Source organism: Macaca nemestrina, chromosome 6 (assembly GCF_043159975.1).
Source record: "Macaca nemestrina isolate mMacNem1 chromosome 6, mMacNem.hap1, whole genome shotgun sequence".
Classification (NCBI taxonomy): domain Eukaryota; kingdom Metazoa; phylum Chordata; class Mammalia; order Primates; family Cercopithecidae; genus Macaca; species Macaca nemestrina.
Genome location: NC_092130.1, coordinates 28,759,870 through 28,782,642, shown reverse-complemented (window position 1 = coordinate 28,782,642; position 22,773 = coordinate 28,759,870). Strand labels below are relative to the sequence as shown.

Below are 22,773 nucleotides of genomic sequence, written 5' to 3'. Positions count from 1 at the left end.
TTTTCCTTTAAATAAATTCACTCAAAATTTGATAAATATTTTAAAGGTAATATTATGTTGCTTCTTTAAATAAAAACACTGTATTGCTTACCATAAATCAGAAGTTATCATAAAAAGAAGTCAAAGAAAAAATACCCTATTAAAATCGAGATAAAATCTACTGCTTGCCAAAAGGTTTGAGGCTGTGAGCTATCCTCTTTCTTTGGTAGACAAAGAGTGGCAGGTGTTAGAGAAGGCGACAAGACATTCTAGAACCCAACAGAGGCTTTGTTCTTCATTCTATCAGGGAGCTTGAGTAATTTAAAGAGGAGTGCTTTCTCCATGCCCAAAAACCTTTTAATGCCATTAAATGAGTAATAGTTGAATCGTTTTGCTCACCACCACAGGTACAGGCCTTAACACTTGAGAAAATACTGCCGTTTACATGTCTTACTCCCTCTATCACATGGGTGCATATTTTATTATTTCAACGGCAAAGCAAATGGCTAAGTTTTGTCATAAACTTTCAATCTGATTCTTCCACCTCTGAAGCCCTTCTCCAGCTGACTGGTTAGGTGATTTGTCACATAACCGCTAAATTCAGTCAAAGAACATGGTTTTAAAGAGTAAGTAGTCATTTTAAAGTGATTCCATTAAAAGCAGCTAAGTCAACAACCTAGATGTAATTCTGATTATAATTTATGATATAATATCACACTGCTGAAAGAAATAAATCAGGGCACAAAATTGTATATTCATTATGATCTCAATATTACAAAAATATGCATAGGGCAAGATGAGAGGGAAAGACAGAAAATCATTCTTTTGGGGTGATGAAAATGATGGCTGTGTGTTGTGTTCTTTATACATTCCTGTATTTTTCATGTTTTCAAAAATGAGCATGTGTTACTTCTATAATCAGAAGAATATTTTATTTTATTTTATTATTTTTTTTTTTTTTTCTTTTTCTTTTGAGACGGAGTCTCGCTCTGTCGCCCAGGCTGGAGTGCAGTGGCCGGATCTCAGCTCACTGCAAGCTCCGCCTCCCGGGTTTACGCCATTCTCCTGCCTCAGCCTCCCGAGTAGCTGGGACTACAGGCGCCCGCCACCTCGCCCGGCTAGTTTTTTGTATTTTTAGTAGAGACGGGGTTTCACCATGTTAGCCAGGATGGTCTCGATCTCCTGACCTTGTGATCCGCCCGTCTCGGCCTCCCAAAGTGCTGGGATTACAGGCTTGAGCCACCGCGCCCGGCCTTATAGAAGAATATTTTAAAACTAATCTTATCTGGAAAATAAAGTCATTATCTCCATCAGTGAGGTTGGCAATGAGATAAAAGATGTGATTTCATTTCATAAATCACAAAAAGCAAGCAATGCATTATAAACCATATTTTTCTTCTTTGGGGGTGAATAGACTTCTGTTATATGGCAACTGTTTCTTCCAAAAAGAAAAGTTAAAGCTACTGGCTTTATACAGTACCAGTAGCTACTGTATAAGCTACTGGCATGCAATAAATGAACATTAGGTCTTGCGAGGGCAGACAGCAAATTATGTTCATCTTTGTTTCTCATAGCAACTAGCTCTATGAAGTATTATTATTAAATATAATTATTACTATTAAATATCATTAATTATGTATTATAATTATTACAAATTATCATAATAACTAGTTGGATACTGGATATTATCGCTTTTGTTATAGTAATTGCTTATAATTAACACTTATCAATGATAGTAGTAGCCCCTGGCATTTGTACAATATTTCAATTTACAACATATATTAACATACATTTTCTTTTTTGAGATAGAGTCTTGCTCTGTCACCCAGGCTGGAGTGCAGTGGTGCAATCTCAGCTCACTGCAACCTCTGCCTCCCAGGTTCAAGCGATTCTCCTGCCTCAGCCTCTCAAGTAACTGGGATTACAGGTGTGTGCCACCATGCCCGACTAATTTTGGTATTTTTAGTAGAGATGGAGTTTCACCATCTTGGTCAGGCTGGTCTCAAACTCCTGACCTCAGATGATCCGCCCGCCTCGGCATCCCAAAGTGCTGGGATTACAGGCGTGAGCCACCGTGCCTGGCCAACATACATTTTCTCTTTTAATCTTTGCAATGACTTTCTGGCACAGGTAAAATTATTCCCATTTTTCAGATGAAGAAAACCATATAATAGATACTAAATCACTGTGCAGCCTTATCAGAAAATAAAAATTACTTCTAAAACTATGCCATACAACTCATAAAATATTCTAACATATATACATGAAGTTATTACATTTTTAAATGTTGCATGGACTTCATAAATATCTTCTACATGTTTGGTCACGGTGGGTTTATATAATATATATGCAAATTCTCCCACAGCATAAGTGGTCCTTACTCATACTGTAGTAGTTACGTTATTACTGTCTCTGGATAGTAATACTATCTTTGGAAGTGCATTAATTTAGGTAGTCCCAGGGAATGCTCTAGAATTATTGTTTGCCAAGGCTTAACGAGCTTGGTACTCGATTAATTTGCAAATTCATGCCTCTAGTGCTTTCCTTTCTTTGTAAAGCATCTTGACCCATCCTCTGAGCTCATGGCCAGGCCTCTCACCTTTCAGGAGGGAGTAGTGGACCTCAGCATTGACTCCCCGGTCGGCATCCATGGCTCGGACCTGCAGCAGCTCTGTGCCAGGGACTATGGTGTCAGGAACACTTGCTTCATAGTGGAGCTGGGTGAAGCGGGGTGGGTGGAGGTTTCCATCCTCCACACGAATGGTCACCCACACAAAGTTCCTCTTGATGGGTATTTCCTGGTCTCGGACCTATGGGCCCAAAGGGGTAATTGGGTGAGCAGCAAACGGAATTAGGACGAGGCAGGGTTAGGGTAAGGTCAATGAACTAGAATGCCAATTTAAAATATGCCCAGTTGTAACTAACTCTCCGTATTCTTTTAAATCTTGTTCTAAGCTATGCTCTTTTTCTTCTTTTGTGTAAATTTGTCAGTCAATGATTCCTAGGCTCAGCTATTTTAATGGATAATTCTATTTTAGGAGAAAGGCAGAAATAGGCAGAGAAGCAGTGTTTTTCAAATTACGTCTCAGAGAATAATACTCATTCTTCAAGATGTTAACATGTTATGCAGGGAAAAAAAATTATATGGTCACGTAAATTTGGGGAGCACTGAATTAAATGCAAACAGTTTTCTTTGCTACAGGACTTCTCAGAGCCTTGAATACATATTATACGCCCAGAGGATGATAAATTAGCACAAGAACCCTGATCTTTAAGACAGGAGGCCAGACTCCGATTCTGGTTCCATCATAAATAACTATATGGCAGTGAGCAAGTCTGTCTTTCTCTGTGGGTTTCAGGTGTAAGATGAGACAAATGGGCAGGATCAGGGATAGAACTAGGGGTAGGCAAGTACGGTGCAAAATTTAAAGAGGCCCTGACTCTTGGGGTCATAAAAATGCAGGCGCATGGCCCAGAGAGAGTGAGCCCTCCTTACATTTTGTGTCCTGCACGGCTTGCTGGCCTAACCCTAGTCCTTGCTCTCAGTGGGAAAGCCTCCGTGTCCCTTCCAGCTCTGACACTATATGAATCCACATTGAAGTCACTGAGCAGGGAGATAGCTCTTGGAGAACATTTGGGGTGAATCCAGAGAAAGCTGAGGTTGACAGGAGTTTCCTTGGCAGCCATCCCATCTCTACCTTCACTTCCAGGCATCCCTTATGGAAGGTGCCCTTGGCCAGCTGTGAAATGTCACAGCTCTGTCTCATGTATGGTCTTTATGAGCACTGGTGTGCCTGGCTCACCAGGGAAGGGGACCTTCAGCATGTCTCCAAGCACGTCCACCCCCACACATCTACATGCAAGCATATTCTCACCAGATTTTTCCATTTACTCACCATGACTGTCAGTGTGTGCTGGGAGGGCCCCGAGCCCAGGTCCAATTTTCCCACCGTTACCAGGACACCAGTGCTTGGGTCCAATTGGAAGAGGCTGGCGCTTCCTGGGTCTTGGCTGCCATGTATGGTATAGATGAGGCTTTTGCCCTTGTCTTGATCTATGGCCTGGACTCGCAGGAGCTCCACCCCTGGCACGGTGTCCTGGGGCACTCTGACCTCATAACGAGTTTCCAGAAACTGGGGCCGATGGTGGTTAATGTTGGCAATCATGAAGATGTGGACCTAGGGAGGGAGGTCAGGGAGAAGGTCCACTGCGAGCCCCAGGGGAACAGAGACTGGGTCTGTCTGGACCTCCCTGTACCACCCAGGCCTAGCACAGTGTCTGGCACTCAGCAATCACTCGATAAATATTTGTTGAATGAATGATAGTATTTCAAAATCAAAAGACCTTCAGATGCTACACAGTCTAGTGTTTTTCAAAAACAAAAATTTTCTTGAAGGGCCTTTCCATCAAGTGAAATGTTGTGTGAAATCCAAATGTAAGAAACAGATAAAACTCTGTCTGAAGCCAGAATAGAAATTCAGAGCCCCACTTACCCAGTCATCATCCCCCTATACCCATTGGTAGCCCCATGGTACTCTATCTTTAATTAAAACTGCTCATTTAAACAAGCTTCCAATTATAGACAGATTCAGAGTGGGAGCAAGAATTCTCCCAGGGTCACAGAATTATAGAGTGTATTAGACAAGAACCTTGATTCTAAATTCAGTGTTCCTTGAGGAACACCACATCCACAAAAAACCTCTGTAGCCTCATCCCAACGAAGGAGGCCTTCCATCTCCTCTCAACACAGCAGTCCCCAGCTGAGGCCTCTAACCTGCGTGGCAATGGTGCGGGACCCATCTGTCACCTCGACAGTCAAGTTATAGCTCGACCTCCTCCTGGTATCAAGAGGCCTGGCAATGACGATGCTGCCTGTGGTCTTCTCAATGTCAAAGTCCATGTCCTTATCCCCACCTAGAGTGGGAGTGGGGAGAAAGCACACACAACCTCAGTGATTTAGGCATCACAGCATAAGACAGGCTTTGGTTGTCAGGCTCAGAGGACGTGGTGGTAAAGTCCACAGTGGTAAAGATGGTAAAAGTGGTAAAGGTGGTAAAGATCTGGGTGATGGTGGTAGTTTATTCCCCAGTCCCAAAAGTGTAATTTATTCTGTCAAGTTGTTGTCAAGTTATTTTCATTTAAATTTTATTAATAAATCAAATTGATTAATAAACTATAAGAATCCAAATGTAAAATAACATGAAGTTTTTAAAATGTATATAGAAATATGTTTAGTGACATGGAAATATGTTCATGATATATTACACTTAAAAATATTATAAAACAATATTTTAATATAACCCTAAGGGTGTGTATGTGTGTGCGCGTGCACGCGCGTGTGCATGTAAAGGAAAAATGACAAGAAGGAAACACATCAAAATTATAACAGTGGATTATCTTCTGATTGGTGGAACTTTAGGTGATTTTTATTCTCTTCTCTGCATTTATTTGTATGTGCGCATTTACCTATTTATAGACAGGCTCTCACTCTGTCACCCAGGCTGGGGTGTATGGTGCAATCATAGCTCACTATAACCTCAGCCTTGGCCTCAAGTGATCCTCCTACTTCAGCCTCTCAAATAGCTGGGATTACAGGTGTGAGCCACTGTGCCCAGCCCAATTTGTGCTTTCAAAATGTTTTAGAGAGTACATGCATTAATTCGGTATTAAAGAAAAAAAGTCAAATAAAAGAGCAGTAAACCAGAACTGGAAGTAAGTCCAGGAGTTTCAAAGAGCTTGGGTCAGTGGCATACGTCCTATCCTACTCTTAGCCAGGACAGAAAACTGTACCAGGACTCCATGTTCATGTGGGTGCTGAAACTCTTAGAGATTTTTAACCTGGAATCCCTGGATGGGTTTCAAAGAGCCTATAAATCCTCTAAATTGTAGGCAGGTTTACATTTGTGTGTGTTTGTGCACACAACTTTTTGGAATGAGGACCTAAGCATTCATCAGATTCCTGAAGGGTTCTGTGACCCCCAGATGTTGAAACAAAACCTTGATTTAGAGACAGAGAGGAATTTCAGAGAAGGCCATCAGAGCCTGGATCCAAGTGCCTCCTAACATGAGAATGGGCACCTTCCCCTGATCTCAAGGGCAAAACCTGAAGCCAGAACATTGAGCATGGCCCCAGGGTATAGCTGATGGCAGGCTCACTGTCAACTATGATTTTCACATTGAGGTGGAAAAGGAAACACAAAGCATTTCTGCTCTGAGTCTTCCTGGACCATCTTAGGTCTCCCAGGTTCTTGGGGCAACTGGAGGCACTGCCAACTCTGGCCAGGGTTAGAGATCGTGGCTGGAGTGAAAGGAAAGCTTGGCATTCGTGGCATTCTTACTGCCTGTGCTCCCGGAGAACCAGGAAAGAGGCAGTCCGCCCTCAGGGCTGAAAGAGGGGGTGCCAAGGAGCCCGACCTTGAGAGGTCTCAGAAGGACTGTAGCAGGAAAACTAGAGCTGGTGTATAAGGACAGGAGGGCCTGGCCCTCGTTGGGCCCTCAGCCTCGCCTCACCTGAGATGTTGAACCAGAAGAGGCCGGGTCTGCCCTCTACGCTGATGACCCCCACCATGTGGTTCACAGGGTCCGTCTCCATGACCGTAAAGCTGTAGTGAGTCTCATCAAAGGCCAGGGGGATGGAGGACGGCCGAGGCTGAGGGATCCACTCAATGTGTAGCCGGACACTGGCTGAGAGTGGTGGCTGCCCACTGTCTGTTGCCTTGATCTGAAAGGAGGCCAACACCAAAACTGAGGGCAAGAGACAAGAAGACCCAAGCAGCCAGGATGAGAACCAGAGCGTTCTGTGATTCTGACCAAGCTGGCCTCTCATGCAGTCGTTCATTCATTTGATGCACACTTGAGGGCTTGCTGTAAACAGGCACCCTGCCAGTTGCTCCAGGCATGGTGGTGAACAAAACATATAACCTGTGCTCAAGAACCTCATGGTTAGTATAAAAATAATAAATGTCACTGTTAACTGAAGACTTACTGTGTGCTACTTCCTAAATTGAACTTTACATACATATGCCCTTTGCTTTTCCCAACTACAAATAAATCTAACAAGCTAGAATTTATTGAATTCTCACTATTATCAGGCCTTGTTCTAAGAGCTTTGTGCAAAATATCTGATTTAATCCTCACAATAACCTTGGAAGAGGTCCTGTTATCATCTCTTTTTTACAAGAAGAAACTAGGGCTCAGCGTGGTCAATTCACCTACCAGATGAAATGCTTGGCTAGCAATGAGACTGGGGTTGAATTCAGGCTGACTGATGGAAGCACCCGTGCACTAGCTACTTGATATATTGGCTTCTCACAAGAAAAACGTTCTTATCTCCATTTTACAAATGATAAAACAAAGGTTAAATGACTTGTCCAAGATCACACAGGTGTAAAATGGCAGTACTAGGGTTGGAACCCAGGCTTATTGATTCCAAATCCTCCCTTACTCTCACTAAATCCTTCTTTCTATGAATCGAGGGGATTTCCCAGGCAAAGACCTTATTGCCCTCAAAGAGAAGGACCCAGAATTTGATCCTTTGGCTGAAGCTGGGACTCCCAGTTTCTCTGGGAGAAGGCCAGGAAGGAGAGTACTACTTCCCTCATGACGGCGGGCTGTCTCCCTCCTCCTGAATTCTCAAAGAAGGTCACTAACCAGCATGCCACTCCTCCCTCTGTGGCTTCCTTCTGTCTGCTCACCGTTAGGATGTTGTACTCTCCAGCTGTAAAAGTGCTGCTGGATGACACCACACCTGTGACCGGGTCGATACTGAAGCCCTCCTCATCGCTCTCCTTGATACTGTAGGTGACTCTGCCATTAAGACCCTCATCCAGGTCTGAAGCCACCAGCCTGTACACAGGCCCAGAGGACACTGGGCTCAGCCTCTCTGGAAGGCGGACATTGAAGAGTTTATGGGAGAATACAGGTGGATTGTCATTGACGTCCAAGATGCCTATCACCACCCTGGAGGTGGACTTCAGTGAGGGCTCCCCATTGTCCAGCACAGTCACCTGGGGGCAGAATTGAGCATGAGCACCTGAGCTGACAATTGCAAATTAGTGACTATGCTTTGCCACCCACCACAGCCCTACCACCACTTTTAACAACTGGGAAATATCAGTCAGTTTGTTCTTTGGTATAAGCTTGTGCTTTTTATTATCATAACTTCACCTACTTGGAACTCAGCTCTCTGGCAACTTTGCCCATGGGAAAGCCAGTGAGAACAGAGAAAGGAAGCAGAAAGAACTGGAAGAAGACAGAGTCAGAGTCTCTAGACAAAAGCTGGTGCTGTGTATGTGGGACAACCCCTGGGCTATTTCTCAAAGACTACCTACTTTTTACTTGCTTGTGTTTCTCATAATCTTAGTTCTCTGGTTTCCTTAAGCTGCTCAATATTAGAGAAAACAAATGAGAAAATGTTTATGAGGGAATGAGTGGTACTTTTTGAGTCAGACACGTGGCCCAATGCAATGAAATCGAGTGAGAAAAGGCCTCCAAACCATTTCAGAACCAGTAGTTATTTAATGCAAGGGCAAATAAGCACATGCATCAATAGCCCCAAGGGCATCATATCAGACAGGACGTTTCCACCTGAAATGGTTCCGAATTTTTAAAAACACTTTGGTGTTTAAAGGTAAATATCTGTTACTGAACTGTGGAGAATGCTTTCAGGCCTTAGGAATTCTAGAAAGCCATTTAGCTACTTCTTACTAATAATACCTGTTTCTTTTTTTGAGACTGAGTCTCGCTCTATCGCCCAGGCTGGAGTGCAGTGGCACGATCTCGGCTCACTGCAATCTCCACTCCCGGATTCAAGTGCTTCTCCTGCCTCAGCCTCCCGAGTAGCCGAGATTACAAGCGCCCACCACCACACCTGGCTAATTTTTGTATTTTTATTAGAGATGGGGTTTCATCATGTTGGCCAGGCTGGTCTTGAACTCCTAACCTCAAGTGATCTGCCCGCCTCAGCCTCCCAAAGTGCTGGGATCACAGGCATGAGCCATTGCACCTGGCCAATAATACCTGTTTCTTACCAAAGGAAAAAGAATGTGCAGAGCATGGAAGTATCAAAGGCAAAATTGATTTCCTGCTGAGGAATATGTATTCCCCCCTCCTGATGCCTTTAAAACTAGAAGAGATAATCAGTGAAGGACAGCTCAGGAGGGGAAATAGTTAGATTTCCACCTGATCTCCTTCTCTTCTGATTTCATTCCCTCTAAGCCACTAACCAAAGCCTTTCATTGGAATAGGCACCAGGAATGCCTATGTGATTTTAGAGGCATCCTAGAAAGAACACAGATCTAGAAGACAAAGGTCTGGTCTTCATCCTGGCTCTGCTACTGACCTAGTGTTTGACCAAGAATGATTCTGTCTCCCTGGGCCAGGAGGGATGGACTGTACTCAATAAGTACATAGCACACATGTACTGCTCCCCTCTCCTTCACTCCCTACAGGCATTACTAATCAATCAATGGTGCCTTCCCAGCCTGGACACAGTTTCAGACTCCTTCCCTTCTCAGTGCTGAGGAACTAGCAAAGATCCAAGGATCATCCAGCAAGGCTCAGCTCACGTGTATCCTCCCTCAGGCCAAACCCTCCTCAGCCACAGTGCTAGACATGCACGTGGCTCCAAGGCCTAACATGGCTCCACAAATCACCTTCTGTGGGAGGCATTCAAACCCAGTCGATGGATTCACCACCATTACTTACCTCCAGGATGTGTTCATCCTTGTTCTCTCTGTCCAGCTGCCGGGCTGTAGATAGGAGACCTGGGAGAGAGATGGTAGGGGAGAGACATGAGCAAAAGGCTTTCAGGGCCACTTTACTGAGGCAAGTTCAAGAATTACATTCAAATCTCAGATAAGAATTCTTCTGATCTGTGAAGAACACTTAAAGATCATCCTCGACTTAGGATAGTTCAACTTAAATTTCCTACTTTATCATGGTATGAAAGTGATACACATTCAGTACAAACCATACTTCAAGTACCCATACATTCTGTTTTTTACTTTCACTTCAGTATTCAAATACTGAAGTATTGAGTACAAATACTGAAGTGTTGAAATATTCAATACTTTATTATAAAATAGGCTTTGTGTGAGATGATTTTGCCCCCTTAAGCTAATGCAAGTGTTCTGAGCACGTACAAGGTAGGCAAGGCTAAGCTATGATGTTCTGTAGGTTCAGTGTTTAAACACAGTTTGGACTGACAGTATTTTTAACTTATGATGGATCTATTGGAATATGACCTCACTGTAGGCTGAGGAGCATCAGAACACTAAGGGGAAGTGAAACTCGGGGGAAAGGAAGGGTGAAGTGAGGAGCTGGGAGAGAACAGCAGAGATAATATGTCAGGTGAAGTTCCCAGCTACTTCCTGCTTTCACTATTAGGCAGGGGTGATACATCAAAACTTCAGCAATCGGCCCACCACGAGCAGCCTCCCCAGTCAGGATGGTTGCCAGCTGGAAGCACCCAGTAGGGTTACTGGTGCACAGGGGTTAATGTCAGCACTGCTGTGATGCAGTTTTGGTTTCTTGTCACTAAAATCTATGGAACATGTTTGCATTGGAATGTCTTCTGCTCATCATTCATTTCCTCTTCTTTTAATTAACAAACACCAGTTCTCCTGAGGGGAAACCAATTTTAGTCCTTCACTATCTGGGGTGAGGCTGAACCTCCTGGGGAGAAGTTTATAGCCCAAGGATAGCCAGTCAGCACAGACTATCCCCCTGGCCCTCGCAACTGGCTCTGCAATAGACAAGGGACCCATCTGTCTGATAAGAATCAATTCTGGGACTTTTGCAAGAGCTCTAGAAAGAGACTTTTCCTGCTGGTGTGCTGAGAGGACAGGAGGAAGCCTGATAGCAACAAGAAGAGGGACTCCTGAGGATAGACCCACTCAGAGAAAATAAGGCCAAGAGATGAGCAGAGGCAGAGCCTTCATTACATTATTCGAACGCTGGCTACACCTGTGCCTGCAGCCATCATATGTCTGGAATTTTCCATAAAGTAAGAAAAACAATGTCTTTTATTGCCTCAGCCAACCTGCATTGGGTTTCTATCTTTACATCTGAAAAAGTCCTGGCAACCAATTCAATTCTGAGAATTCACATGTTGGGACAGGAATGGGTTAGGGGTCATGGTGAGGCTGGGAAAGCATTCAGGGTCTTTGGGATTGGGAGGCCTCCAGAAAGGACTCTACCTCCTGCCTCAGCCTCTCCCTTCCCCTCCTATGGCCCTGCCAACCCCCAACTCCAGCCTCAGGTTCCTTACAGGGGACCCACTAATCCCCTCTGTGCCTTGCTTGACTCCAGGAAGCTCCTGTTAATTCTCTCAACCTTATTTCAACCCCAGCCTCCTCTGCAAAAGGAGGAATGGAATTGGGCGACCTTTAACATCTTTCTGGCTTAAGTTCTGAACTTCTCATCCCACTTTAAGGAATTTATTCTAAGGAAATCAGTGCATACATCTGGGAAGATGAGTACACACAGTGTTCACCTTAGTCATGTTTTAAAAGCAGATAATTGGACACAATCCATATAAGGGACCAGTTGTATACAGTTCACATAAAAAGGAATCTTAAGCAACTATTCAAAATACATTTTGTAGATGGGGAAATGCTGCACACAATATATTGTTGAGTAAAAAAGGCAGCTTGTCGCCCGGGCATGGTGGCTCACACCTGTAATCCCAGCACTTTGGGAGGCCGAGGTGGGCGGATCACCTGAGGTCAGGAGTTTGAGACCAACTTGACCAATATGGTAAAACCTCATCTCTACTAAAAATACAAAAAAATTAGCCGGGTGTTGTGGCATGTGCCTGTAGTCCCAGCTACTAGGGAGGCTGAAACAGGAGAATTGCTTGAACCCAAGAGGCAGAAGTTGCAGTAAGCTAAGATCGCGCCACTGCACTCCAACCTGGGTGACAGAGCAAGATTCCTTAAAAAAAAAAAAAAAAAAGAAAAAGAAAAAGAAAAAGAAAAAAAGCAGCTTGTCAGGAGCTGCAGCAGAAATAACAACTATTGCCTTCAGTTTCAGAGAAACCACGAAGTGATAGCATTTTCCCCATTTATTATTATTACTATTCACTAGGGTCCTAGTACTGGCTCTTCCCATGACAGGCTGGTGCAGATGAATAGAGAGGGGGCTCCTCTCAGTTCATCTCCTCTCACTTCTCTCAGTTCATCCATAATTGAAGAAGTTGGGCAGAGAAGGTGCTAGCTCTCTGCAAGATTCCGGGAAGTTGAGGTGGAGGTTTTCAGGGGCCCAGAGGTCATCCAAAGCCATGGCCTCAGAGGCCATGGTTCATGTGGATGGTCTCTTGTAAATGAAACCAGAGTTACTGGTCAAGGTTAATGGAACATCTGAACACTTTCAGTAAGTTTCCTGATCTTGTTTAGGTGATGAAGTGATTGAGATCATGGAATTAAGTGTAGAAAAAGAAGCTCAGTGAAGAGCCCAGAGGTTCCCTGGGGGGCTCAGTGACAGAGCTGGGAGCTCAGCAAGGGGAACAGGGATTCGGTGCTGGGCCAGAGCCTCCAGTCATGGCAATGGGAGTGTGGTGTGAGGATGTGGGCTCTGTTAGGGGCATGTTTTCGCCTTGTGTAGTTGAACACAAGTCATTTCAGCTTTTTCTTCCCTAACTGAAGGTTGGCATGTGAGGAATTGGAGAAGGCTCCTGAGAAGCTCCACACTCAGGCACCCTTCCAGTCAAAGAAGAACAAAGGGAAGGAAAGACACACTCCTGTGGGACGGGAGGGTGTGGACACTGTCCCAGCTTGGCCCCAAGCTCAGGTGCCTCATGGGGGAGGGCCTTGGGCTGGGGTCCCCCAGGAAGAACGTAAGGACTAGGGGGTCTTGGCAGGTAAGCCTTCCATCTGGCTCCATCCCTTCCTTTCCTCCCTGCCCTTCTCTCCTCTCCCTTTGCTCTTTTCTCTCTGTGTATCTCCTTCACCATCCTACTCCTCTCTTCCAGCTCTTCTCTCTCGTCTCCCCTTGTGCCTCTGAATCTCAGCCTCTCTGTCTCTCTCTCCCTCTCTCCTCCAACCCCATTTGGTTTTTCTTTTCTCCTTCTGCCTCTTGCCACTGCCTCCCCTGACCTTCTAAGGTCCTGTGCCTCTGGAATCAATGCCCTGTGGCATCCTGCACAGTGGCCCCTATTCTCATCCTCATCCTCCTCTCTGAAGTCAGTGTCAGAGTTCCCAAGAAGTGCCCGAATAGAATGGGGATGTAGCAGAACCACCTCCACAGGGCTGTGTGCACATTCACTAAGGTGCATAGAAAACCCCTCTCGCCCTTCCTGGATGAGGCGGCACTCAGTGGACTTCACTCTTACCATTTTTCTCCTCCAAACAAATGTTTCCCCAGCACCCCATCTCAGACCCATATTTGACCCTTCATCTTCCCTCCTCCAACAGTTTTCCTACTGTTGTTGATTCTATCTCTGATAGATTCCTGATCTTGAACTCCTCTTATCCTGAGTCACCACAATCTAGGTCTTGCCCCAGCTACCTTTCCATCTTTATCTTCCTCTTCTTCCCTCCTGCAGCATCAAAGAACCAACCCTTTTGGAGCTCTCACATGCACAGGCATTCAGCTAAGCTCTTTCTGTAGCTCTGTATATTAACTCATTTAATCCTCACAACAGCCCAGGTGGTCTCTATTATAATCTCCATTTCACTGGTGAGAAAACTCAAGCATAGAGCAGGTAAATCACTTTCCCAAGATCTCATTATTTATAAGTGGTGGAACTGTGATAAACCTTTAGAAAGTCCATCTACTTGTATTGTCTTCAACAAGATCAGGGTCTTCCTCCCTCTCAGATAGCACCTGTGTCATCATCCTCGCCCATTTGCTCTCCCAGACTGCTGCCTCTCAAAATCCTCCCACCCTCCAGCTCAGCATAACCACCCCTGTTCCATGAAGCCCTTGCAGATCTACCACCCAGAGCAGCTTCCTCCTTCTTCTGAGTGGCCAGGGCACTGTATCTACGCATATTTTACGATGTTACACCCTTTCAAACTGGTTCTATCGTGTTTATATCCAAATCTTCATGCTCCTGATGGACTGAATTGCTCAACACCTGAAATCGTGTTTTATTTGTCTTCATATAACTCCACGGCACATTGTTTAGAAGCCTTGTAAGGGCAGACACCTTTAAACATTTGCTGAGTGTGTGAATGAATCCTAAGTTTAACAAAACATTGTGGATGCTGGCAGAGATTCATTCATCCATTTAGCAATTATGTGTTGAGCTCCTAATGTGTGACAGGTACAGAAGAAATTGTGGTGGGCACCAACAGTTAGGGTCCCTTTTCTGGGGGAACTCTGAAGTCTAGTGAAGGACACAGACTATTAATGGAATAATCACACAAGTGAATATAACGTCACAAAAGGAGTAGGTGGTGCTGGAAAGTGTGTTAGGGTATCAGGACAGCCTTCTCTAAGGTAAGAACAGCTGGGCTGGCATCTGAAAGAAGAGCGGGAGTTAACCAGACAAAAGGAGAGAAGAGTTGCCTGCTAGAGAGAATGGCACATGCAAAATTCTGTGTGGAGGGGCCCCGACAGAGGAAGGCCATGTGACTGGAACATGGGGAGGGGCAGCAGGAGAGGGGCAAGATGAGGCCAGAGAGGTCAGCAAGGACAGACCAGGCATGACTTTGTAGGACACAGCAGAATCTGACTTCCTTCCTTCCTTCCTTCCTTCCTTCCTTCCTTCCTTCCTTCCTTCCTTCCTTCCTTCCTTCCTTCCTTCCCTCCCTCCCTCCCTCCCTCCCTCCCTCCCTCCCTCCCTCTCTCTTTCTCTCTCTCTCTTTCTTTCTTTCTTTCTTTTCCGAGACAGGCTCTTGTTCTGTCTCTCTCTCTCTCTCTCTTTCTTTCTTTCTTTCTTTTCCGAGACAGGCTCTTGTTCTGTCACCCAGGCTGGAGACCAGTGATGTGATCATGCCTCACTGCAGCCTCAACCTCCCAGGCACAAGCCGTCTTGCTACTTCCGCCTCCTGAGTAGCTGGGACTTCAGGTGCACACCATCACACTAGGCTAATTTTTGTATGTTTTGTAGAGATGGGATTTCGCCATGTTGCCCAGGGAGCTCTTGAACACCTGGGCTCAAGCTATCCTCCTGCCTCGGCCTCCCCAAGTGCTGGGATCACAGGTGTGAGCCACTGTGTCTGGTTTACTGACTTTATCTTAAGGACACAGGGAAGCCATGCAAGGCATCCAAGTAGGGAAGGGGGACAAAGTAATGATGGTGATGAGAAAGGTGGGCTGGGGGCGCATTGGTGATTTGTTCTACTTTTGAAAAAGTTCATGCGTATAAAGATTTCTTCCTTTCAACTGCAGGAAGGCTAAGAACATCTCTGCCCTTTAGGGCATTTTGCCAGACCTGCTGTCAGGGAACTGTTGATAGTAAACAGAGCAAGGATTTGGAAGAAGCTGAGAAGTTAATGCCTTAGGTGAGAGATCTCTTCCCACTCCTGAAGAGGGAGGGACAGGGAGGGACAGGGTGGGCCCAGGTAGAGAGCCAGCTTCAGCCTGTTTTCCAGGAGAAAAGCATCCTCCTCCTAGAACTACTCCATACCTTGAGGTCAAAGGTTAACAGGAAAGGTTGGCAACAAATGTTACCAGGCAAATAGGCACTTATATCTAACTCACCCTCCTGTCTGCTCCAGGACTCCCAGCCTCATCCTCCTCCTGGTTCCCTTTTGTCTTAAGAATAAAGGGACTGCCCGCCCGCATTCTTCCCTTCCTCCAATCTCACCAGGTTCCATCCTTCTCGAACAAGAGTAAATTGTTGGAGACGGAAAACAGGATGTTGGGTTCAGTGGGGAATATGTCAGCCTTCTCTACGATAGGATTGTTGTTCATCCCCCAAGAGGAAGATGCGGCTTTAAGAAGCGTCGGCAGCAGTGGGACCTAGCTCTCACACTGCAGCACCAAGGAAAGCCAGGCAGGTGGTGTCAATGAGGGAGGCAGGCTGGGAATAACAGGGGATGGCAGGAACTGCAGGGACCAGAGCATCTGTGCCAGGTCTACAAAGAGAGCAGCTGTTGGCTCTGGGCCACTGTGGCCCAGTGGGACTATGAAGACAGTGTGGCCTGATCCTTCCATTTTTAAAGAACAACCAGAAATCTGGAATGTTTTGTGGAATTTTCTAATTTTATGTGTTGGCTGCAACTTAAAAAATAATTGTATAAAGCTTAAGCAAATCAAACAAAACACCTTTATGGGCAATGTCTGACTCATTGCTGCCAGCTGCCAATGTCTGGATTTCTCCCAACCATCCACCATCCTTGCCCCAGAAGGCTTTGGGCAGGTGCTCCCGAGATGGTTGACAACATAAGTGGATTCACATTGCCAACACTCTGGGCAGGGTTGAGATCAGTCTGAAACTAGGGTTAAGGGATTCAACCTGTGGCTCATGACTCAGGAGAGAGTCAGGTTGGGACCATTTGGAGGTCTGAACTAGTCTCAGGTTGACCAATGGGCAACCTGCTTAGTTTCCTTGGGCCCCAAGGAAAGAAACATGAAGACAGATCCTTTTCATTTTCACACAGAGATGGACTTTGTAGAACAGCACTGTCAAATGTTAGCACACATTTGAAATACATCAGAATCCCCTGCAAGTCTTGCGAAAACACGGATTGCTGGGCCTCACCCTCGAAATTTTGATTCAGTGGGTTTAGGGTGGGGCTGGAGAATTTGAATTTCCAAGTTCACAGTAATGCTGATGGCGCTGATTGGGGCCCACAATTTGAGAACCACTATTTTAGAGATCCCTGTTCAACCAGTTTTTGGATCCTTACCTGTAACAGGGTGAATAATAAAGAATCCCATGTGGTTCCCACTGGTGATGTTGAAGGTCAACTTCCCTTTGGAACTGGAGTCTGGGTCCCAGGCATCCAGTTGAAGCACAGAGGTGCCCACGGGAGCATCCTCCTGGATGGAGGGGTAGAACACAGCTTGGGACATCTGGGGTGGGTTGTCATTGGCATCCGTAACCTCAATGTAGACTTCCGTTACAGAAGAGAGGGGCACGGAACCCCTGTCCACTGCTAATACCGTCAACCAGTAGTAAGATGCAAATTCTCGGTCCAGGGGTGCCAGAGTCTGAATCATTCCTAGGGACAGTAAGTCAGCAAACCCAAAATACTTTAGAGCTCAAAATGGCTTTAGAAATCACCCTTACCCACCATTCCCCAAACTGTACTGTGGAAAGGATATTAATAAGTAGATTTCCTATGAAAAGAAGAAACTGCTTCTACCAATATAATGCGGGGGATGCTGAGTTGAACACAGGGGAATTAATATCCTTATTCTAGACCCTCTCAGAACATTCCTCTGCTAAAATGGGCCCATGCCTTTAGCATGTGAGCATATTTAGGGTTTTCAGAAGACAGTGGTAGTTTATCTACTTTCTCTTGACTACTTAAACCCAAGTTCCATTGATCTATTTCACATTCTGTAAGTGAGGTTTTCTTATAGTTGTCCTTAAATTCTTTCCTTCACACTTTATGTCCTGGTAGATAATCAATTTCAGGGTTAGGGATTTGATGAATAAATTGCCATTCCCTTCTCCATCATTTTCATGATTTTAAGGGGCTGAGCTTCATTTTTTAGTTCATTCCCTCCACAAATTGCTTACTATGGGCTAGCACTATTCTAGAAGTTGAGGGTCCAAGAATGAGCAAAAGAAGATTACACCCCAAGCTCTCATGGATCATGCTGTACTGGCAGGGTCTGTGTGAGAGGGCGTGGCCCATGCTTACAGCCATAGCATGACAGAGACGACCGCTGGGGAAACTGAGGCTTAGAGAGGGAGCACGACTTGACCAAGATCATGTAGCAAGTATGTGGAAGAACTGGGTCTGGGATTGACTCTTAATCTAATGCTCTTTCTAATTACACAGCTTAATTAGATTAAGCTATTTTCTTTCAGTGGCTGGAGTTAAGAGACAAAGGTTGCTGAAAGCCAACATTGAGAACAAGTTATTACAACTTGGTTTTGGTGGAAATAAATCACCTACCAAATTGCAAACTCCTTGAGGGCAGCCATCTGCCTTTGGTCACCTTGGATCTCCTGCAGGTACCTATCTTAGGGCCTTACCAGTACTGGGCACTCAAAAAGTGCTGACTTACACATATTTTCCTTGAAACTTAAAAAAAGGAATGTGGTTGTGTCACATTTTTGGAGAGCAATTTGGAAATACTTGCTAACACAGAAAATGCACATTGTCCTCTGACCTAGAAACTTCGTTTTTAAGAATTTTTCGGCCAGGCATGGTGGCTCACACTAGCAATCCTAGCACTTTGGGAGGCCAAGATGGGTGGATCACCTGAGGTCAGGAGGTCGAGACCAGCCTGGCTGATATGGTGAAACCCCATCGCTACTAAAAATACAAAAGTTAGCCGAGCATGATGGTGGGTACCTGTAATTTTAGCTACTTTCAGGAGCCTAAGGCAGGAGAATCGCTTGAACTCGGGGGACAGAGATTGCAATGAGCTGAGATTACACCATTTTACTCCAGCCTGGGTAACAGAGCAAGACTCCGTCTCAAAAAAAGAAAAGATTTTTTTTCTGTAGAGACTGAGGTATATAAGTAAAAGTATATAAATAAGAATATTATGCCTATATGGTAGAATAATATGTGGCCAATTAAAACAAATGAACTGACAAATAAAATATGTTGATGTTATATGACATGAAAAAAGTAAATTTTAGAATAGTATCTATTATACTATATTTTCATAATAGTAAAATGAACAATATATGATATATAAGACACAAAGAAAGAAACTTTAGAAGATTATAGACCAAACTGTTAATAAAGATTATATCTGGGATGATGGAACATGGGGGAGCATTCATTTTAAAATTGTATATAAAAAATTTATAATCTGATGTATTAAGTTTATAAACAGAATATGTAATATATGTGCATATATGTGTATGTCTATATGCACATATATAGACATATATTTCCAGTAAAAACAAATTAAAAATAAAATACACAGGAATCTCTATTTTCTCCTTCAGCTCATCTACCCCAGGCCCTGGCACCCTATCCTACCCCACCCCCAGTACCTGTGTCTTGGTTGATGCTGAAGGCTGCGAGTCCAGTGCCAGCACGCAAGAAGTACTGGAGCTCCCCATCCAAGCCACTGTCATCGTCCTGGGCAGCCACTACCATCACCTGAGTTCCCGAGGGGCTGTTCTCCTGCACCTGGCCCTGGTACACGAAGGAGGCAAAGTGGGGAGGGTGGAGATTCTCATTCACGTCCAGGACGATCACCTCCACATGGCAGAGGGTCCTGCGGGCCAGGGGCCTCCCACTGTCACTGGCCCACAGGCTCAGATTGTACCCAGCTCGCCTCTCAAAGTCCAGCTCTCTCTCCAGAATGAGCGCCCCTGTCATCAGGTCCACCCGGAAGGTCCCATGGGCGCCATCCATCAGAACATATCGCACTTCACCTGCGGGGCCCAGGTCAGGATCAGAGGCATCCAGAAATGTCAAGACAGTCCCGGGGGGCAGGTCCTCTGGGACCTTCAGCCTGTTGCGTTCTGTGATGCACTGGGGAGAGTTGTCGTTGACATCCTCCAATGTGATTATCAGGTCAGTGACAGAGAAGAGCTGGTGGCCCTTGCTGGGCTGATCCCTGGCCTCCACCTTGAGTATGTACCGAGGCTCTGATTCGCGGTCCAGGTGTCCTGTAACAACCAGTTCCCCAGTGAGAGGGTGGAGGGAGAACTTCTCTGTGGGGCTTAGCAGGGTGTAGCGAACCCTGCCATTGTCTTCTGAGTCAGCATCTTTGGTTGTCAGCTCTGCAATTGTGGTTCCAACTTCTGTGTCCTCCGAGATGGTTAACTGGTACCCACCAGGAGGAAACCTGGGTGCGTTGTCATTCCAGTCTTTCACATTCACTGTCAGCAGCTTCCAGGAGGACTTCTGGGGAGTGCCCAGGTCATATACTGTTACATTGAGGATGTAGAAATTGGTGGCTTCATAGTCCAAGGGAGCAGCTACAGTGAGCAGCCCTGTCTCCAGCTCTATGTCAAAGCAGCCCTCCTCATTGCCATCTGCAATCACATAGACCAGTTTGCCATTAAAACCAGCATCAGGGTCAGTGGCTGCTAGGCGGGCCAAGGGGGTGTTGATAGGGACACTCTCAAGGACATCAATGGATTGGGGGAAGTGGTCCTCAAACTGGGGGGTGTAATGATTAATCTGATATGTGCTTAAAGAAGTGAATTCCTCATCACTGGACTCCTGGTTCTGAAGCCCAATAGAGTGGAGGATAGTCTTTGTGAACTGTGTCAATACTCCTGTTTTATCACATGTTACAGGAACTTCAAAATGAGGGTCCTTCACCACAGTAATATTCAAAGTTGTGGGTGAGGCATAGTTTTTGCCATCTGAGGCTGTAATTTTCAGGGAATAACTGGTGGGTTGACCAGCAGTAAGATTGATAAAAGAGCGCTTGAGGGATATCACTCCGGAGAAATGATTTAGATCAAAATACTCTAATTCATTGCCTGATATAATCTCGTATTTTAGGTTCTGAAGCTCATCCACATCTATGGCTGACATAGTCACTATTGATTTCCCTACTGGCCAGTCTTGGTGGATAGACCCTGTGCAGTTGACTTCTTCAAACATGGGCTGGTTGTCATTCAAGTTCCTGAGCTGAAGAAAAATGGACACTTCCTTCTCCCGGCGAAAGGGGGATCCCCAGTCTGATGCTCTTACCCGGAAGGTATAAATTCTCTTCATGAGTTCATAGTCTGTGGGTTTGGAGGTGGAGATGATCCCCAGGTAAGGGTCAATAGAAAACGGCAAAGCTTTTGGTCCAGCAATGGAATAGGTGACATATCCATTCTCCCCGTGATCCCGGTCAGTGGCAGTCACAGCCAAAACACTGGTGCCTGGAGGGATGTTCTCATCCAAGGTGCCATCATAGGAAGACCTGTTGAAGATGGGGGCATGGTTGTTGCAGTCCACAATGTCAATGACAACCATGGTGGAGACCTGGCCCGGTGAGGTTCTGATGTGTAGCTGATAGTGGGCTCTGTCGTGGAAGTCCATGAGCTTCGTGGTGGTGATCAACCCAGTTCGAGCATTAAGTTTAAATCCTACATTCTCTGAAGATGGCTTTAGAACATACTGCAGGTTGGGGAAGGCTGGGGTGACTCTCACCATCACTACCCGACTGCCAGGAGGGGAAAACTCACTAAGTTGCACTCTGTAAACAGCCTTCTCGAATTTGAGGGAAGCCAATTTGGAAGGTGGTAGGTGAAAGCCCCTGATCTGGGAATAAAAATAAGGGCCACTCCCACTCCTGGCCTGGAGGCTGAGGTTGAACCCATGAAGGTACTCCATCCAGTTGATGTCTTTGACAGACACCAAACTGAACTCATTGCTCCGGGCATAAGACTTGATGGCTTTGAAGTGCTTTCCAGGGTCACCACCAACAACTTCCACTGACTCCACTTCAGCTCCTGAGCTATTTGCATCGACCAGTACAGTGGCATAGGTGGTACCATCATTGCTGTCTGGTGGAGTCACCACCACCGAAGCAATGGCTGGGGGCTTCCTGAGGGCAGGCTCCACATGAACGACAAGTGCAGCCAGGCTGCCAAACCCATCGCCCTCAGAGATTTTCCGCATGCGGTCCACAGCTAGCACCTGGAGCTCATGCTTCCCTCGCCAGGTGACGTTAAGCTTCCCAGCCACAGTGACCACACCGCTGGTGGGATGGATGGCAAACATCTCTGACCTTGTGTTAAAGGCATAATAGAACTCAGCATTCTGGCCTAGATCAGCATCTGTGGCAGTCACCTTGCAGATGGGGCTCTTCAAGGGCATGTCCTCAGAGATGGTGACTCTGTATGAAGGTGGAGAGAAGAGAGGCTTCAGGTCATTCTGGTCCAGGATGTGGACCACCACGCGGGTCAAAGCTTCCAACTCCAAGGTCTTCTCTGTGGCTTGGATGATGAGGGTGTAGCTGTCTCGCACCTCTCTGTTCAGAAGAGCTGTGTTGCTGCTCTTTGTCCTTATTCTTAGGAAGCAGAAGTTGCCCACCACATACTCCTCAGTTTTAAATGCATTGGCCACATCTCCAGAGATGATCCGGTACCTCACTGCCCACTGTGGCTCTGCGAGGTAGATGCCCATTTTCTCGAAGCTCTCCACATAGGTCTTGGGAGAAGAGTTTTCATAGATGGTGGCATTGTAATAGGAGTGTGTGAAGTGCCAAGCAGAGGAGGAGAGAATCCCTTCTAGAGGCTTCTCACAGGTCGCACAATGGAGCAAGAATATGGCAAAACCCAGCAGGGCAATAGTCATGGTGGAAAACTCCCGAAACCCTGGGCAGAAAATAAAAGACAGGGTGCAAGTTAGGGAAAAAAAAATGGTTTCTACTGCTATGGTTCTTAACTGGAGGTGATTTTGACCCTCAAGGGACACTTGGCAATGTCTGAAGATACTTTTGGCCGTCCCATCTTGGGCGCAGTGGTGCTAATGGCATCTGGCAGGTAGAGGCCAGGGATACTGCTAAACATCCCACAATGCATAGGACGGTACCTTTGTATTAGTCAGTTCTCACACTGAGAATACAGACATACCCGAGACTGGGTAATTTATAAAGGAATGAGGTTTAATGGACTCACAATTCCACATGACTGGGGAGACCCCACAATCATGGCAGAAGGCAAAGGAAAAGCAAAGGCATATCTTACATGGCAGCAGGCAAGAGAGCGTGGGCAGGGGAACTCCCCTTTATAAAACCATCAGCTCTCATGAG

At 45.7% G+C, this 22,773-nt stretch overlaps 2 protein-coding genes across 3 annotated transcripts in view; one reads left to right on the top strand and one right to left on the bottom strand.

The window, feature by feature from the left end:
* LOC105466844 (solute carrier family 36 member 1) overlaps positions 1-22,773 on the top strand; it is a 233,569-nt gene that overhangs the window by 113,653 nt on the left and 97,143 nt on the right. The gene's annotated exons all lie outside the window — the stretch shown is intronic.
* LOC105466846 (FAT atypical cadherin 2) overlaps positions 1-22,773 on the bottom strand; it is an 87,807-nt gene that overhangs the window by 43,072 nt on the left and 21,962 nt on the right. For both annotated transcript variants that reach the window (XM_071098190.1, XM_071098191.1), the window contains exons 2-9: positions 19,058-22,336; positions 16,779-17,093; positions 9,685-9,743; positions 7,674-7,985; positions 6,490-6,700; positions 4,754-4,893; positions 3,876-4,157; positions 2,579-2,789 (exon numbers count right to left, since the gene is read on the bottom strand). In XM_071098190.1, the coding sequence (XP_070954291.1) occupies positions 2,579-2,789; positions 3,876-4,157; positions 4,754-4,893; positions 6,490-6,700; positions 7,674-7,985; positions 9,685-9,743; positions 16,779-17,093; positions 19,058-22,316 (4,789 nt within the window). In that variant the 5' untranslated portion in view covers positions 22,317-22,336. The remainder of the gene's footprint in view (positions 1-2,578; positions 2,790-3,875; positions 4,158-4,753; positions 4,894-6,489; positions 6,701-7,673; positions 7,986-9,684; positions 9,744-16,778; positions 17,094-19,057; positions 22,337-22,773) is intronic.